Genomic DNA, 20,035 nt, shown 5'->3' with positions numbered 1-20,035 from the left:
GTAAAGTAGCAAAAAGCACAACCAAGTTAAACTTTATGAAGCAATACAGTAACATACATTACCACCAAGACAAGCCCTGCAGCTTTGACATAAAAAAGGGTTTTTTTTCCCCCTCTCTTTGTCGTTGCCTCTTCTTGTTTTTCCTTACAATTTTCATTTTCTTTTCTCTTCACTCCTATTTTCTCTCTCCTCTCTCACTTTCTCCCCACTTTCTCTTCTGTGTGATTCTTCTGTAAGAGGCCATGCTTTTTACATTACTGTCTCAAAAGTTTGCTGAAATGAACAAGTTCAGGGAAGCCTGGCCAAGGTTCCAAACTCCCTTTGTCTGAGACACACAGAAGGACATGTCCAGGCAAGTCTGAACCACGGTTCCAGACCCCCTTTGTTTAAGGGTGACAGATGGACAAGTCCAGGAGCTACTAAAGGGAGATAAGATACAGATGAATGGCCCTAAAGTTGTCTTTTTGTGTGGGCTCATCTCAAGGAAGAGGGCCATCTCCGAGGTATTCACATCACTCTGACTCTAGCCTTCCAGAAATGTCCCGAAGGCTGGGAAGAAGTAGGATAAAAAGAGCAGGGACAAACCATGGATTTTAGGTTTTCCGACATCAGATGCCTCACTTCATGAACAAGGAGGTTGTCTGACATCAGATGCCTCACTACGTGAATGCATGCTGAAGAAGATGCATGCATGAAGAACTTCTTGGTATCTGGCCTCAGATTCCTCCAACGTCGTCCTACGGCTGACAGCGGATTCACCTGGGCTTGCTGCTCGAGACTCTGCCCGTGAGACCTCCCTGCTCCGTGAGACCTCACTACTCGAGACTGCTCCGTGAGACCACGCTGTTCCCCGAGACCCTGCTGCCCTTTCTACCTCCTGCTCTGCACTGCACCGATCTGCTGCTTGCGGCCTGACACTCTGCTGCTGCTCTCCCCTACGCTTGTTTTCCCTGTACCAACGAAACAACGTGCAACGGGACGCTGCTGCATCCAGGAGGTGACTTTCCCTGCTTTTCCGTAATTCTTGCCTTTTTCCACCTTTCCTATCGTCCACTTTCCCTTCCCCATCACCCTAATTTCGATATTCGCAGCTCTCCCTTCCCCATCCCCTCAGCTGTCTATTATTCCTAATAAACTGGTTGGACCAACATTTGAATGTTACTCTTCTTAATCTCACGCCGAGCATAATTTAACAAAAGAACCTTGCCTCACTCCTTAATTGGAGCGAGACATCTTCTTATTTTATTTTTTTAAAGGAACTGGACATCCATATGGTAATCCTTCCTCTACTGCAGGGATAAAAGGTTAAGAGAAAAGGAAAAAACTTATCAGTACTAAAGAATTCAGAAACTACAACCTTAGTTTTGCCTGCACATTTCAAGCAAAATCTCAAGACTAACCTTTAATATAATTCTGCTGTTTACTAGAATGAACATCTTAGGTGGGAAAGCCTATGAGGAAAAGAAATGATATGTGTATCACTTTGTATCAAATTCTAATAGAAGATACATTGTATTTCCTCAAAATAAACTTACTGCTGACACATTCTTACTCATGTCATCTACTTTGTAGTTAATAATAACATACAAACAACTCTCCAAAAAGTCCTTTACATCTTTGTGAAAGAAATCCTGAAGGTCTAGAAGTTACATGTGCCAATGTAAGAATTTTCCTTTTAAATGCTGTCCATAGCGACTGGAGAAATCAAAATTTGATCAAAACTGTACTTCCCATTCTCAATGCTTTCAGTGCTGTCAGGAGATATATTTTTAAATATATATATACTTTTAATCTAAAGAATAACGGAAGAGACGAAGTTCTTCTGAGTTAAATGTTGACTTCTGTTACAGAGGACAATTAGTTTCTTTCCTATGTAGAGCTAAAGCATAGTCAGTTTTTAATGTGACGCATCAAACCCAACTAGTTTCAAGTCCTCTGAGGATTCAACAGTGATAGAGAAAACCTATACTACTTTTTGTCTCATCTTAGCAAAACTGTAATATCTTAAGAGTAGACATCTGTAATATCTGTGCAGTGGATACAGATCAAGACCTGATACCAAGGCTACAAATACAAAGAATATATGTCCAAAGGGAATTATATCAATTCATATTGTTATGAATTTTATATACCTAAATATAAGAATATTTTCATTATGCTAAATTTTATTTCACATTTCTGAAAGTCTGTATATTGTCAATTTGCTTTTCAAATAATAAGCCAAAATCATTTTCTCATCTTTTATTATCAGTCTGCTTGCATTTGAAGTTAAATGCTTTGAGAACATAGCAAACTTTAAATTGTGTTAGATTTTGCTACGCACAACAGACAAAACCAAACAGTAGTGCAAAACTTTGTTTACTCTGAAGTTTAACATAAAATAAAAAATGAATGTAAAACGTAATAAATTCATAGCTGCTCAAGCTGTAAGGTCCAGATCATGTAAACAGACTAAATTAATGCAAAACATTTGTCACTTCAAAATAGACAGGATAGAAAGTTTAGCAGTGATCAGTTAGTTTATCTTTCCAGGTCTCTGCATCTCCCACTAAATACTGTTTTCTCCTCCTTCATAAGCTGATCTATTGAAATCAGTGAGGTAGTTTATGTGGGCAAAGCATGAATTTTTCATTGATAAGCTGTGAGAATACGGAGAAGCAGAGAGAGTTTAAACTACATTTTCATTTTAAGAAATAAAAGTTTCTTTCCCTTGTGGGCACAAAGGCATCATTCTAAATAAGAATTGCTAGATAAATTCCTGGAGACTGAAGACAGTTCATCTGCTTATCTAAATATTTTACCAACTATTCAGAAGATGAAATGCAGGCAAGAAACAGCAGATCTCTTCCAGTTTTGCTGTGGTGAAAGGCGTTCTAGTTAGGAGAGTGTAACTGATTTCTCACACAAACTTGGGAACCCATAGGTAAGACATCTCTATTCAGTATAGCTGAGCTTGAGTGCTAAGCACAAAGCTCCAAAAGCCACCTACATGGTCAGCTGCCCTGACTCTCAAGCTCACTGCCAGTACTCCCTCCTGGAACTGCAGCTCCAAGGAATATCAGAGTAGAGGACAGAGAATCTTTATTCCTTCTTGACTCAATGTCCAGGCTTCATTAGCAGCAAGCCCGATTCCAGAAATAGAAAGGAAAACAAACAAACAAAAATCTGAAATAAAAAGCAGAAACTTTCTTTTTCCCGTACCACTACCATAAAGTGATTATAGGTACTGCTTGATAAACAACAGCATATAGGAAGAAATGAAATTATCCATGAAAAGATAGTAACATACTTCCTTATAAATAAAGCTAGCTGGCAGAGGGAAAACACACTTATCCACCAACAACTCTAAAAGACAAAAGGATGCAACAATGGTAGCGGAGAAAAAGGAAGAAAAAATATTAACTTATATTAACTTATAATAAAATATTTTCTAATTTACATTGCAAAACATTACTATGTAGACACATTGTTCAACAACAAATCACATTGGGGCACTTCCTAGGCCTAGTATGAAGTTACACAAAATACAAAATATCCGTACTCAAAAAATGACCAAACCCAATGTGAGCCTGTGTATTACTTTCTTTATTATTCCTTTGCTTCCTGGAAAGCTTCTCTTACCCTTCTGCTATCAGAAAAGCTGATCCTTATCACTGGGAAGGATGCTTTTAAGACGAGGCACAAACAGAACACTACTTCTTTACTTAGATGCAAAGATGAAAAGACAGTGAGTGAAGATCTACACAGGGCAGCTGCTATAAATTCTTTCAAATCCCAGCACCATGAAACTCTCTATATACAGTTTGTACTCAAAAGGGCTCAAAAAAGAATGCTTCTACAGAAATAAAAGTTTTTTCGGGCACTGAAAAGGAAGTCAGGCTAGAGCACTAAGCTTGTTGCACAACTTATAATTAAATAAGGCAGAGAATACAGACTGCACTAATTGTGGCATGGAAGAATATAATACTTCTAGCTGAACTGAAATATGTTTCACAACAGTTCAATGTGAGAACTCTAAAGTAAGGCTTTGGGCACCTGTGAAAGATGTGAGACTACTGAGTCAACTTGCAGTGTCAGAAAGATCCTGGAGTCCCCAAATCAGACACAATGCAGTGTAAGATATTCAGAGACTTAAACAGAACAGAACCAAATGAGGAAAAACTTTGTGTAAGATAAAACAAGACAGTACTGTAAGTCAGCAAACCTTACACCCTTTGAAATCCTGGCAGGAGGCAGAGGAAGATTCTATCAAGAAAACTGTAAAATTCCATTAGAATTGGTAATTAAAAACAGAAGCAAAATATTGCACGACATAAAGATTTGAATCAGATCCAGTTATTTATCACGTTCTATTTGTAAGAACTTCACAATAACTTTTCAAAGGGAAACTACACATTCTGCTGTATTCAGAACAGGTTTATATACATATATTATTATTATTATTATTATTACTATTATTTTCCTCCTGGAAACAACTACTCAAGAACAGAATATCAGCTTGGCTATGAATCAAACACTCAGAAGCTGGACTTTTCTGGATGAGTTAAAATTATCTTTGAAAAAATTAAAGTTTAAAGGCCCTTCCTAAATTGTATCACCATAAACAGGTAACAATAAGGTGATTCTTATGCAAATCTAACTATGACTAAAAAAACCAAGCACTGAAATAAATGAGATTGTAACCTTCTCAGATCATTTTCTGCAATGCCCTATATGTCCTAGAACTTGCCCTACAACAGGTAATATAATTTAGACATAAGGTCTCATTGAGAAAAATAGTATCACAGAAGAAGGAGAAAGCAAAATAAAATACACAGGTTAGAAAGGAAAACACAAATTATTAGCAAGCAGTTAACCACATGAGAAACAAAGCAGGAAATTACTCTTCAGAAAAGCACAACACAGCATGCAGAATTAGTAGTCCAGTGTTGTATATGTCAAGAAGCTCAAAGCAAGTGCATCCAATACGTGCTGAGATACATTGTGCTTAGCAGTCAAAATTCCATTTTGATAATCCTCATATCATGCACAAATCCTTCTGTTAAAAATGAAGATGTTGAACACAAACATGAATGTTAAAGTTGAAAGACAACTGCTAAGCACAGACATATGCTGCCACAGTTAAATATTTCCCAAGCTGCAGCAGTACTATGCAAGCTGAGCTGGGCTCCCAGCAATGCAACTATGTGTGCTCACTGAGCCAGCTACTTTGCTTTATCATCAGTTCTTCTCTAAGGCAGGGTCATTGCCTCAGCTTGATTTTTAACTACATTACTTTCCTGAAAAAGGAAAAGATTTCATTGGACACTTTGAAAGCCTAGTACTGACTCCTCAACCACATACTGCACAATGCATACAGCTTCACACAGCATCCGCAGCCACACTTGTGGTAGGACTAGCAGGGCTTGTTCAGGAAGCACATGAATGCTTTTTTATTTATCTCCATCTCTCACCAGGGTTAGCAAAGCACCTAAGAAAATGCATTATTTTCTGTATTATTATTTGTGCGTTTCAAAGACAATGCCACTCCTTTTGCAGTGGAATTCAGTCTGGATTCCTGTCCAATTCTACCAAATTTGGCACTAATATTCCTAGGTGAAACACTGGAGGAAAAGAAAAATTCTTGCCACATGTCCTTTACAACTCTAAGATCACTGGTAGTAAGCAAATTTTAGTAATGAAGATCAGTATATGAAGGCCAATCTGCCAAGTACAACTTCCATAGTAGTCTACAGTCATTTTTGAGTGTCTTTGGCAGTCCTGAAGGCTGTCAGGTGAGGAAGCACATGGATGCTCACATACAAGCAAGTGAGGGTGCAGCACAGTGTGAGGAGTCATGGGTCTGATGAAGCAGTATTCTAGGCCAGATTTCACCCTTGGTGTCACCTGCAGAGGCAAGGCCCTGAGCAACAGGTTGTCATGTGCCAGGATGTAGGTGGTGCTTTCGAGCCCTGAGAACTGCCCTGAGAGCTTACACGTGAAGGGAAAGCAGAGGGATGCATACACTTTATTTTATGTCAAGGTCCTCGGGTCATAATGTGCAAGAAGTATCCTGATCCGAAAGCAGCAGTTTAGCGAGTTGCACCCTGCCGTAGAATGACGCGTGTGTGTGTGTCCGAGTGGTTTTGCACTGTGCGAGGCTTGGAACTGAACAGAGCGGCTGGAGGAAGCGATTGGAGCTGGCGGCGCGGCCCGAGCCCGCACTCGGCGTGCCGCAGGCCGCCGCCCGGCAGAGCAGCCCGCTCAGCGCCGCACCGCGCCGGGGACAGGAAGCACTTACCTAGGGAACTTCTCCTTCAGCTTCCTCAGGCTCTGCCGGGTGGGCTGCACGTGCCCCAGGAACTGGGCTATTTCATCATACTGGGCTTTGGTGAGCTTCATGCCTCGCGGCGCTACGAAATGGCCGAGCTGTGCCACTCCGGCCCCGAGCAGCGAGGCGGGGAGAGGCGGGAGGCAGCGCACTCGCGAACGGGGGATCGGGGCGACGGCCCCCGGGGTGCCCTTTCCTCCCAGCCCGCCGACCACACGGCGTGGGCAACTGCCGCCCCGCTTCCCGCAGCTCCGCCCCGCGGCTCGGCTGGGGCGGTTGCTGGGGGCGGAGCGGAGCGGCCGGGAGAGCCGAGCAGGAAAGCAAAGCGGGACCGAGTAGGGCTGAGCTGCCGCCATCCAGCGTGGATTGGTTCTGCGCAGCCGCCGCTTTCATAGCAGGGGCGGCTGTTTCGATGTCCTTTTCCGGCCCTCGCCGCCGCCGCCTTGCAGGTGGGGAAGTGCCCGATGGTCTTTTCCTTACTCTCTGCAGTGGCAGCTCAGGCTCACGTGTCTGGAGGCCAAAAGCAGGGGGAAGCTAGGCTGCAGCCCAGTTCAAAGGCATGGCTTAGAACTGTATGGCTTGGAAATGACTGTTTCTCCTGCAAAAAGGCTTGATGTGAAAAGTGGTGCAGTAGTGCAGCAGTGGAGCCTAACTGGGACTTGCAGCTTTCCATTTGCATGCAGGAATTAAAGTTTCCTGTTAAATTTTAGGAGGAAATGGTGTCCAGACTGAACCAGCCCAATTATCTTAGCCAGTCCCTGTAGGAGAGGTGCTCCAGCCCTCTGATGGTCCTGGTTGCCTGCATGACCAACTCCATGTGCTTCTTGTGCTGGACGGTCTAGAACTGAATGCGCTACTGGTGGGGCCTTAGAGAGGGTGGAGTAGAGAGAGAAAACTGCCTCTCTTATCCTGCTGGTTACCCCTCTTTTGATGCAGCCCATTGTACAATTGGCCTTCTGATAGTGCTCCTTAAAAAGTCTTACTGTGTTTCTTGCAGGATTATTTCTAATGAAGTTGTTTTTTAAAACAATAATGTTACCAGTAATAACTTCTAGACTTATTTCTGCTCACCTCCCTTGTTCAGTGCTACATATTTTTGATTATTATGTTTTTAAATCACATGATGCTCAATCTGCAGTGCAGACTTCTGGAGTAATTTAGAGGAACTATAGTATGAAATAAGCAGTCTATGGACAAATGTTTTATGCTTGTATTAGGTATGTTTATCTGACATATATGCTAGCTATATATTTGATTCTTAGATTTTTGTACTGGAATGAAGTTTTATGGATTTCAAAATTGTTTTAAAAATTAAGTAAATAACCTTCTAGCATTAAGGTCCACTAAAACTGAGATGAGTTAATAGCAAGCTATAGCGAGGAGATAGCTCTCAGATATGTATGTTGCTTCTTTTTATAAAGGAGGCATTCACAGTGAAATGTGAAACATAAATGGGAAGTGTAGTGTGCAAAATATATCTCACTCTCTGCTAAATTAATTAAGCTACTCCAATGAAATGCTCAAATTCCAATAAGAGAGAAATCACAGAATTGTTGGGGTTGTAAGGGACCTCTGGAGTTCAGCCCCCTTGCTGAAGAAAACTCCCTAGAGTAGGTTGCACCTGTAAGCATCCTAGCAGGTTCTGAATTAAGGATAATTCACAACCTCTCTGGACAGCCTGCTTCAGCATTCTGTCAGTCTCACAGAGAAGTTTATTCTCATGTTGTGCCCATTGTCCCTTGTCCTGTTGCTGGACACCAGCAAGAAAAGCCTTGACTCCTGCCCTTTAGATAATTTAAGATGTTGATAAGATCCTTTCTCAGTATTCTCCAGGCTGAGTGGTCCCAGGTAGGCTCAGGAAGTCTCAGCTGCAAATGGTTGGCTTCTAGGCTATGGGCTTTGTTTTTTCTCATATTCCTCCCTTGGCATTGTTCATTGGCAAATGTGCTTTCTTGCACTGGGGATGAGTTTTAGTCCAACTATTATAAAAACTAAGTTTCTGTACAAGGAGAATACAGGACTGAATGAAGTGGAAATAAAAAATGGGGGGGATGGAAATGAGCATGTAAACTATAGTGGGAGAAATGAGGAAACTTACGATATACTTGGCAGAGATCTTCCAGTAATAATTATCATTGCTTGATGATAGCCTTAGCTACAGTTGGTGTATGATAGTAAGTAATGGCACCTTGGTCTGTTTTATTTGTTTAGCTAGTTGTTTTTTATTTAATTTTATTATCTTGTGCTAGTTTGTAGTTGTAGCTGTTATTAGCAGGTGTACTCCATTATCTTCAAAAGATGATTGCATAGTGTGATTTACAGCCAAGTTCAGAGAAAATATCTCCACAGAGCTTAAAACCACCATGTTTTGAGAATACTTAATGATACTTAATGGTAGTATGATATTATGGGGAATCAATTCATGCACAAAGTGCAAGTTTTGATTAGATTTTTATGACCATCCAGCTGTCTTTTTATTTGACCACCCTGCTTCTTCTAGACACAATCTCTGGCTAGCAAAATTAATGCGAAACATGCCAGAATCCATTTATATTTTCTAGCCTATTTGTACGTGTTTGTGTTGGAGACTGGTAAAACTGATATCTCATTTACTGATTAGAGCGTTTATTACAGTTTTCTGAAGTTTGTAATGTTCCCACTTTAGTTTGATGGTCATCTCTGTAAACATTTTTCAGTCTTTTAATATATTTTCTGTATCTTTTCTTGTGGAATGCAGCTCTACTTGTTTAACCTTTTTTGTATTTCGAGAAAACTTGAGCATGTTCCTGCTTAACTTGTTAGCAACTGTATGTGTAACAGGTCTACTAAACTCTTCTACAGCATACAGTACTTACCTCATTAAAAAAAGAAGAACCCTCAGTTTATTATCTCATTTGTATCCATAGTTTTTAAGGTACTTTTTGAAAATGATTGTGTTGTGGAAGAAACTATAATATATTTGGTTTTTTACCCAAGGTAAAAAAGGAACTGTGGTCTATATGTCACTGTTAAACATTGACAATTTTGCCAATTCACTAGTCACTGTAAGTTTCTGATTATTTTTTTTTCCTCCTACAAGTGTTCATGGAATTGTTACCACGACTGTGTGAAAAGCATGATGATAGCAGAATGTTTATAGAAGATGTTAATTTGAAGGATCAGGCAGACATTGGTTTTCTTCTCTGTCTTCAGTCAGGTTGCTAATAATCACCAAGTCACTCAGTCAAATTAAGTCACTTTTCAGTAATATTATATCCAATATATCTTTGTTTAAATTACTTATTTGCTTATTGAATCCGTACAGGAAAAAAAAGAACGTCTGCATTTGCATAGTGTTTTGCAAACACTGCTTTACATATGTGGGGCTCAATCTATCATCAATTGAAAGCATATCAATTTTAATGGACTTGGAAACAGACTTCTTATGGTTCTAAGCTGCATGTTTATGTATTTTCTGTAACAAGCTGTAAAGGAATTTTGAAAATAGTGAGTTATTAAAAAACAAATTTCTATAAATGAGATGTTTATATGCTTTAAGTGTTCTTATCCTACCACTTCTCTTTCCTGTAGTTCTACGTGATGAAATATCTGGTGTTTGGAACTCCTTTTTGAAGTTCTCAATAATGGGATGCAGAAGCCTATGTGAAAATATCTGCTTTCAAATTCAGGTATTTAATGTTAATTTGCCCTTGTTGTCTTTGTGTTTTAAAGTATCATCAACTACTGTATATTGCTCTTTTCCCAGGGGGATTTCAGCTTCATTCATTGTGCAGAGGAAATACTGTAGTTGTGTGATGAATTAAATTGTTTTCTCTAGGACCTTTATCTCCTTTGTTGCAGAATTTTCACTTGGGTGAATGAAGCAGTATCTACAGAAAGAAAAAGTGTTAAGGTAGTTTGACTGCTGCCTGGGTAATAGGTATTCTCTCCTTGCTTCCTCTGTGGACTTTTTATGGAAGCGTAGAAGTCCACTGATAGAGTCATTTTTCCATGTGGCCTTTTTTTTTTTTTTTTGACACAACATATACGCTACTAGGTGCCAGCTATTTAATTTAATTACATAGGTGCTATAATCTACTGCCTGAAGAGACCATCTTGACCTACTATGGACAGTTTCTGAGGAATACCTATATACTTGTATTACTGCTACTGCTGATTTTGTGCATACAGCTGTCAGGCAGATCAGCAGATTCAGATGAAAACATGGCAGCAGAAAATAGCTAAAAATAATAGTTATTTCATCTAAATCAACATGTGAGTCTAACCCACTGGGAGGAAAAAGGGTTGCACAGGACTGCAAGGCTACTTTCCCTAGACAGTAGCAGAGCTACCTGGGGGATTAACCTTACAAATTACACATCTAAATTAGGTGCCAACCATTAAGCAATATGATTATCCTGCATATGTTCTTCTTAGAATTTACATTTAAAAGCCTAATTACATGAAATGCTAAGCACTATCAATGGAATTGAAATTAATGGAAGTTTCACTTTGAACGTGCAGGGTACTGAGCACCATGCTCTGAAAAGTGAGGTCCTAAGTGTATTATGCTGCAGAGACCAAATCATTGAGCAGTTTTGGCATAGATCTTTAAAATTAATTTTGTACATACACACAGATACATGCATTCATATATATACATACACACCTGCACAAATTTATACAAAAATACATGGCAGGTGAAGAGGAGTATTAAAAATTTATTAATGTATATATAAAATCATGCTAGTGTCTATGCAATACACTACTATGGTAATGAGCTTCATTACAAAATGTATATGAAATATACTATAATGATATATATATATAATATATACTAATAAGACTATTCTTAGTATTCGTGGTGTGGATAAATTAAGTAATAAATGAGTCCAAATTTTTTGTTTGAAGACTAGGAAGAAATACTGAAGAGGTGTATTGCCCGTTTTTCCTTTTTTATTTTATTTTTTCTGGTAATAAGGCAAATCAAGCATGCTTTTCCAATATAGAGAAACAGAGTAATTGAACAATCAATTCCTCAAAGTGAGCAGAATAACTTCCATGTGTTTCAGTTTGACTTTTTAGCAGCAATTCTGCAGTGTGTGAGTGTATTAAAATAAAATTAACCCAACTAAAATACATCTCCATGTCATAAAAATATACTTTGTGATAGATTGCATTCTGTGTTCAGTATTTATTTTTTGGTTTGCTAATTGGCAATTAATTGCAAAAATTCAATCACTTTGAAGTGTGTTTACCAAGTATTATTTTGAGACAGTAAGGCTTTGCTAAGTTTTTTTAATGAACTTGGTAGAAAACATTGGCTACTTAGATGATCTGACATACTATTTACTTTTTTTATTATAGCCAAAAGAATTTCATACAGAAAGATAAATATTATACAAGCCTAAAATTAGCCTCAGTATTTCACTTTATGGTTTCCAGCAAATTTTTGCAAGCTAAACGAATTCTGCCCAAGCAGGAATTATGAAAGAGAAAACAGATTGATGTTAACTCCCTGACCCATTGACTCAACCAGTACCTATCAGCTGACTTCAGGAACTTATATTTGTAGAACTGTGTGCTGTTATGGTAATTTGGTTCTTTTTTATGTCCACCTTCTTTTATTCCCACACAGAGGAGAATAAAAGAAAAAATAAATAGAGGCTGGCTTGTATAGCTTTCTATCACTCATCATTTGTGCTATTTGACTTTAGTGGGGGCTTTATGTGATTAGCTAGCCCAAAAATTAATAAATTATTATGTGTAGTCTGGAACTTTAAGAAGGCAGGGTTTTTTTGTCGTTGTTTTTGTTTTTTGGAACTTTGATTTACTTTAGATGAGATAAGCTTTGGGAGGAAAATAAAGGTATAGAATCAGAATCATAGAATTACCCAGGTTGAAGATCATCAAGGCCAACCACAGCCTAACCAGTACCCTAACTCTAGTTTCCTCTCTCTCTCTCTTTCTCTGTATATTAAGGGATTTTCCCCTAGTAGTGAGATGTGTATTGTCACCCTATACTTAAAGGCTTGAGTTGAATAGCTGAGATTTCATTCACTGTTTTCCTTCCAAAATACCTGATGTTTTATTACCTTAGGATTCTAACCTACCATTACATATTAAGTATTTTCACTGCTAAAGAATTGTAATAATCTTGAGATATTGTTGTCACAGAATCATAGAAATATAACATGCAACTAACCTCATGAGATCACGTGGCCGCCAGATCATGAGGCAGCCAGATCAGTTATTTGATGGGATCAAATACAACTGCAATACCTTATACAGAAACATTTCTAATTTGTTATTGTAGATTTCTGTAATAAAGTTTTCATCATCTCCATTGGCGACATGTTCTTGTATTTTACTTCACTTAAGTCTGAAAGTGTGTTTCTAATGTTTATTTCCAGACTCACATATTGCAAATTAAAGCACTTGCTTTCTGCTCTGTACTTTGAAGAAAGGGAAGAATAAATCACTAGCTTTTTTTTTTAACCTTTTTTCAAGGTTACTGTAATGCTGACCCATGTCCCATTTTTGTTTTGTAGTGCATGCAAGCTCATTCCTTTCAATCCTTTCTTTGTGAGTCATTTTTTTCTGAAAAGGGTTGTCATTTTTTTCCTCTGTATCTTGCAACATTCTTAAAATCCAGTGCAAAAACTACTCCAGCTGAGGTATTTCATTTTGCTGACTAGATGAAAATTGTCATGTATGAAGGAATCTTCTTTAGAAAAACAATTTCTCAACTTACTGAAAAAAAAAAAAAAATTGCATTGCAAGTTTTCATTCTGCTTTAACACACTCTTCAGTTTGTCATGCTGGCTCACGGAAGTAGTACTATTAAGGAGAAGTAAAACATATATAATGCAATAGATACACAGATCTGTCTCTCATACTAAGGGATTCAAGGTGCAAATCATAAGAAAACAATCTGAAACACTAATAGGTGAACACTGTAGTATTTCAAATATTTTTCCATGGAAATTTATAATAGTATTACAATTCTTGTGAGTCTTATATTTCTTTTGATATCCACTCACTCTTTCTAACACATGTAAAGCATACTTGACATTTATAATAATGGAATGATTAGGCATGTTACTGACATCAAGGTTTAAGGGACTGGGTGACATAGGGAATTTATGTTCCACTTTAATCCATTTATCAGTCTCCTATGGGACCTGTTTTTTAAATCTAACTCAAGCCATACCAATCTTGGGGGGAAAAAAAGCTGCCTAATCCAACGGACAGTAAAACACGTAGATGTAAGAAATTGTCAAAGCTTCCCCCAAGCCCTTTCTTAGTAATGAAAATATTAATGATTTGTATGATGACATTCTCTCTGGAATCATATGGTTACTTGTATAGAACTAGTGTTTTTCAGTCCAAGAAACGAAAGAGAAGATGATATAGATGGAAGGCTTAGAGGGGACTTGATCCAGGTTTATAAATACCTGAGGTGTGGGAGCCATAGTGGCGAGGCTGGTCTCTTTTCAGTAATGCATGGGATAGGACTAGGGGAAATGGGATGAAACTTCAGCATAGGAAGTTCTGCATGAATGTGTGCAAGAACTTTTTTACAGTGAGGGTCACGGAGCACTGGAACAGGCTGCCCAGGGAGGTGGTGCAGTCTCCTTCTCTGGAGATATTCAAGACCTGCCTGGACGCCTACCTGTGTGACGTGGTGTAGGGAGCCTGCTTTGGCAGGGGGGTTGGACTCGATGATCTCTAGAGGTCCCTTCCAACCCCTACAATTCTGTGATTCTGTGATTATTTAAGGCACTAATAAATGAAATATAAACATGTATTTCCATACAGCAGTAGTCATTAATGATTTCTTTGTATGTCAAGTCATTTTTTATTTCAGTTCTATAAAGAAAAAAGCATCTTTCTAGGTTAATAGTGCTTTTCTTTTTGGTTGGAGAAGAAAGGTTTGAGTATACTTGCATCAAGCAAGTATCTACAGTAACACTAAAATTAGTTGTTTCAAAGATATCCAGATTGGCACTGTAGATCGCCAAAACCCAGACAGTTCTGAAGTAGGTCTTCTGTAATAAAACATTTGCCCTATCTGTCAAACTAAGTGAAACTGCCACTTGGTTAGTAATAAGATATGTATAAGATCACATTCTGTTTTTAGTTATATTAGTGTGACTTCAGAATCATTTAATTAGAGTCAAGGAAATGTAAATGTGCTTAATTTATGTTGGTATAGTTGCTTACCTTTGCAATATATGCTGTGGTAACAGTATTAATACCGTTACTTGATATTAGGTATTTGTATTCAGACAAATATCTGGAGAAATTCAAATCAGATGTTGATGCAGGGAACTGTATTTTATGTGTTCATTTGGAATAATTTGCTGCCTACTGAGGTGCCGATCTCAGGGTTTAAAGATGAAAAGTACATTTCCATTAGTCAAATATTTATGAAAAGAACGCAACATATTTAAACCTTGTTGACCTTTACATAGTTATGACATATACATCATCACAGTTATCCTTACTATTCATTTTGTCTGAAAAGAGTAAAGCTAGAGGTTAAGTAGTCCCTAAGGGTAAGTTAAAATGTAGATTACTGCCATGTTGCATGGCTTTAGTATACCTTGTGTCTTTTGTGGCAGGTTGATGAGACCGCTCAAAGGGGTAAAGTAGGTTGCTAGAATATGCAATTTAAGAAAAAAGCTTAAAAAATGAGTTTCTTATTGTATTTACTGTTGTAAAGATCATATTTGGTAATACATTTGTGTTAGATGTGCAAATACGTATCTTTTTCAGCTGATGTATTCAAAATGGATTTTAATTAAAAATGAGTTGTTAATACATTTTTATCTTCTCTCTGATCTGAGGCTAGAAGGGAGTCATTATGGTCATTCAGCAAGATTCTCCTGCATTACATATATTGTACATACTGTATTCAATTCATTGTATTCATATTGTGCAATTCATCACCTGTGACTGAATTAGATAAAGTTTTTAAATCAAAAGTGTGCCCCAAACAGTCTTCAACTCTTGACTTTAAGTCATACAGCATTACAATAATCTTGTTCAGTTCTATCTGGTTAATTACTTTCAGTATTGATTGAAAGTAGTCTGATCTAAACTTGTGTAGATTTATTTATTTATTACTTATTTTTCTTACATATCAATTTCCTTATTTTGGTAAATTGTTTGCAGGTTTTATCAATTTACAGTCAGTATTGATACTCAAGTCAGCACTTAAACACTTCTTTGAGAGGTAAAAATAGATGAGTATAATTAAGGATCTAAATACCAAATGTGTTGCTGATGTTCTTCAAAGGCCTTTCTTAACAATTTTCTCTCTCTTTACATAAGTAAAACTTATGTACATATGTTCTGAAGAGCAGAATAAGGAATATTGATTCTTGTAGAGTAGAAAATAGTACAAGCTGGAAATACATATTGAATAATACTTGTGAAAGATTTCTGCACTACACTCATTTATGGCACATATTCATATCTGAAGTGTACATCTATACGAAAGCATGTAAATAGATGCAAGTGCCTCTTCTCTGCTTTCTGCTGATTTGTGCAAGAAAGCTCAGGTCCAGAAGCCATACAGTTGTATTAATGTGGTAGTTTGTTAAAATCAAAGTCTTTTGCTTTTCCACGCTTATCCAGTGTGGCAGACTTGGATGTGTAGCTTGTTTGGACCACCTCAGAATATGGATGTAAGCGAAACTATTGATCACAGCCTGAACCTCTGATTAACCATCTGAGGCAAGTGACGAGTCAGCTGTGGGAGAACAGGTGAAGGTAATTCAGCTGTGCTTCTAGAAGGGGGTGGAGCTTGACTCCACCTCTCCTAGATCCCATTTAAGGGCTGACCACCACTAAGGTAGCATCTCTTCCTGGGGTTCTCTTCCTTCATGGAGTTTTGGTGGTGAGCCTCAATATTAGCAAGCATCTGTCTCAATTGAAAGCTTCAGCATTGGTGAGTCTTTTCCTTAGATACCCTCTGGTTATTTACTCTGTAATTACAACTATACACTTGTATTATTCCAACTATACAATGGATTAGATGTGTAATTTTTGCACCAGTCTGTGTAGACATGAGCAAATCAGTCACTGATTGAGAAGGGAGTTTGCATTACTTTGGTCAAAATTTATCACAGAACAATATATCAAAGCTTTTGGCTGAAATTTAGCATTGTAAACCACAACTGAAAATGTAAATAGATTAAGAATTTGATTGTGATGTTTTCATGAGTGATGTTTCCACTGTTGATAATAGTAAATGTTTGCAGCAAATAATACAGTTCTTGGAGTGATTATTCATGAAGCTTCACGATATCTATTTTAAAGGTAGAACTTCAATATTTTCTTTAGCTATTTCAGGCTACTCATCTGAGGAACTGAAGAATTATTCCCTACTTCTAGAAAAAATTCAGACTTATGATTTTTTTTGAAGTATTCATTCTATGAATTTGCAAATATATATGATGTCTTTTACATGCCTCAAGGCTTTTTTTGTGAGTACATTTGGAGAGTTAAACCTTCCCCAAGTTCTGACATTAGCCTCCACATCCAAAGATAAGGTAGTTCACTGTTTTCTGGGAAGATATTATTCAAAATTGACTTCTTTTTTTTTTTTTTTTTTTTTTTTTTCTCCAGAATTTCTGCATAAAGTGGAGAAATGATACAGATTACTCTAAAATATTTATTTCAGAACTGAACGTAACTAAGGTGTGGAAAAACAGTAGCACACTGGAAAACAACAACAAACAAAAAAAAAGGGAATCCAAACTTTCTGAATGATTTTAGTTAGATGTTTTATCCCATTCCAGTTATTGTTCTTGGCAGTGAAATGCCACAGAAAAGATGACTAGTTAAGTTTTAAACATTAACTGTAATCATCCTGCTTACTGAGAGACAGAACAAAGAAAAGGAAGCTGCTTCAAATCAATCCATGGTTCTTGGGAGAATATAATACTGTAGCTCATGCACATTAAATTGCAAGTGTAAGTTTTGTTGGTTATACATTCGTGGTTAGCACTACCACTTACCTGTCTGTTATCTCACATAATGATCTTTACTGATAAACTTATTCTAAATCAATAATCTTGCAGACTAGGAAAGTAAAGCAGAATATAGTTATTTGAATGAGGGGCCTATTAGCTGTAGTTTTTTTTAAAAAGAAAACAGTGTCATTTTTGTCTTCTAAACAATACTGCAGAAGTCTCTTCTAAATCCTTTAGCAACTTTTTCTAATCTTTTACAAGCTGTAAAATCTTAGCTGAAAGGCAAGCAGTAAAGGAATGTACAAATAAGACATCTGTTATTGTTATATCAATGATGATATATAACTAGCTCTGAAGTAATAACGTTTTAACAAGGACTAGAGTCTTATCCAAAATGAGATCTCAACCACTTCATGTCTTCATTTACTGCATACATAAGAATGAAGTATATAGTTGGCAAATCTTATCAGTTAGTAATTGTAGGAATTCACAGGTATAGTACAGTCTGGCTTAGATCAATGGATTTGTAGGCAAGGCATATCTTAACAGATTGGGGCACCCATAAACTGTCTTCAAAGTAATGTATTTGTATGTTGCTTATTAAACTGTATTTACCATTATGAAGTATAGTAATGTTATATGTGGTAAATTCAGCACTGGGAAGTTTGTATGCTATTAACATATTTTCTAGCCCATTGAGGTCAAGCAGCATATTATGCTCTGTTTAATAAGAATTGAAAGTATGGAGTGTTATTCAAGTAAAATTTTACTGGGGTGTAAATGCAGTTATCTGTTAGAAATTGTTTGTTGATTTAAATACAAGTTCTTAACTACATTTTAGTGCCACTTGAGATCTGATTGGTTGAACTTTCAAAATTTTTGAAGTTGATACAAACTTACAAAGCTGTTGAATGTTGACACAACTTGAGGACAGTAAGTAACTTCTCTGGCTTTACTGGGGAAGGAGAGATGAGGAGAAAATGAACAATTAGCTATTGTCACACTTGTCACACTTTTCAGCCACGTGTTAGTAGAAACAAGAATAAGTACAGAAAGGAATATTTATGTACTTGTTTCCTTCTTGAAAATCTTTCAGTTTAACTAACACTGAAATGGTTATTAGTGCATTTTTGTGTATTTCAGTACTTACTCAGTCTGTAACAGCTAGTTAGCTCTTTGTATTTGTGATTACACTGTGGAATTGATAGGAACTGAAAAAGCGAGACCTATGTGCCATTTTTTTGTATGATGAAGTGTGGAAGCTATGGCTTTATTCAAATTATGTAGCTCATGGGAATTAGTCCAGAAAGCCTATGCGATTATGTGCAAAAAGCCCACAATCCAAAAGCTACCTGAGAGCTTCTAAACTTAAGCTTAAAAGTCATCTGGCTTTTGGTTTACATTGTGTCATTTTTTCCTTTATTGAAGAAGACAAAATGTATTTCTCCTTACGTTACTTTCAGACCACTCAGAAGCATATTGTCTTTGTTTTTCTGTCTTTTTCTATGTGTATTGCATTAGTGCATATTAATACAGTGCCAACATTCACCATGGTGTGCTTTAGTTTTCTTGCAAATGTATTCCCATTCAGAGGGACACCATGTTGTCTAGAGTCAAGGTGTATATCTCCCAGGTACGGCTGTTATAAAACATCTTGATACATCTTGATACTGCATTTAAAAAACAAAACAAAACAAAAAAAATAGAATGTACCCACCTTTATTTATTAAATATTTTATTTATTAAATATAGTTGCAAATGCTGCTTCACTTTTGGAAGGGCTGTTAAAGAGAAGAGTACTCAGGGGTCTGCTATATATTTGAGTGTGTTAGATAGATTCAAATTACTAAAGTATTATTAGAGAGAAACAACCTTAGGATTTGTGTAATCGTGTGAGATTAACTTCCCACATACAGAATGGAGTACAAATGTTGCTGTTAATATCAGAATCCAGATATGTGGATGTGATGGCTGACATTTTGTCCAGTGTATTGTCACCAAATTTATAAGATATGATATTGTTCTGAAACTTAACTTATAGACGGCTTAAATGCACTACAGATTAGAATAAAACCTATCTAAGGAGACAATGTTATTGAAATGGAATATAAAGGTGCAGAACTAATATTCATGAAGGGGTGTTTCAGGGGATTAACTTATTTTGTATGTTCATTAATGACACTGATGCAGAAAATATATGCTAAAAACAAAGTGGGAGATGTTTGTGCAGGCAAGAGCTAAGCTTTTAATAAAAAATACCCTACTGCTGTGACCTTGAAACATGTAGTAAGACAAAATGGTCTGAAGAAAGATGAAAATAACAAGTTCTGCTATAAATGACACCTTCTTGACTGTTAATAGGAAGAGCTGGAGGTTCTTGCAGATCTGATGTCTTCCTGGTAAAGCTGATAAGTATTGATTCTGTTGTACAAGAGGTTGGTATGTCTGAATATCTGGAATGTTATGATGCGTGTCTGGTTACTTCCTTGCAGGAAAGATGAGTGCCTGGTGAGATGAATGCAGCTGAGCAAAGCAGTGTTGAGCTACAGGAAGCTTAGTAACTTAGCTTCCTTTGTCTACTAAAACTGAGACTGGGAGGTGGTACAATAGTTACCTATGAAAACATCAATGGAAAATAAATTACAAAGTGGGAAATGACTTGTTTAAAGCAAATTGCAGTTACCAAAGAACAGATTATCATAAACCAGGGCATTATCAAATGTAAACTGAAAAATTATGTTTCTGCCCATAAAATGAATTA

The 20,035-nt window shown here is 37.1% G+C and overlaps 1 protein-coding gene across 3 annotated transcripts in view; it reads right to left on the bottom strand.

The window, feature by feature from the left end:
- The window catches only part of CDIN1 (CDAN1 interacting nuclease 1), a 113,339-nt gene extending 106,586 nt beyond the window's left edge, over nucleotides 1–6,753 (bottom strand). For 2 of the 3 annotated variants that reach the window (XM_072337966.1, XM_072337967.1), the window contains exon 1: nucleotides 6,281–6,753. In XM_072337966.1, the coding sequence (XP_072194067.1) occupies nucleotides 6,281–6,666 (386 nt within the window). In that variant the 5' untranslated portion in view covers nucleotides 6,667–6,753. The remainder of the gene's footprint in view (nucleotides 1–6,280) is intronic. The other variant, XM_072337968.1, reaches the window with a different exon arrangement.
- Nucleotides 6,754–20,035: the final 13,282 nt, after the last annotated feature.

Source organism: Excalfactoria chinensis, chromosome 5 (assembly GCF_039878825.1).
Source record: "Excalfactoria chinensis isolate bCotChi1 chromosome 5, bCotChi1.hap2, whole genome shotgun sequence".
Lineage (NCBI taxonomy): Eukaryota > Metazoa > Chordata > Aves > Galliformes > Phasianidae > Excalfactoria > Excalfactoria chinensis.
This window is presented reverse-complemented; position numbering and strand designations above follow the sequence as displayed.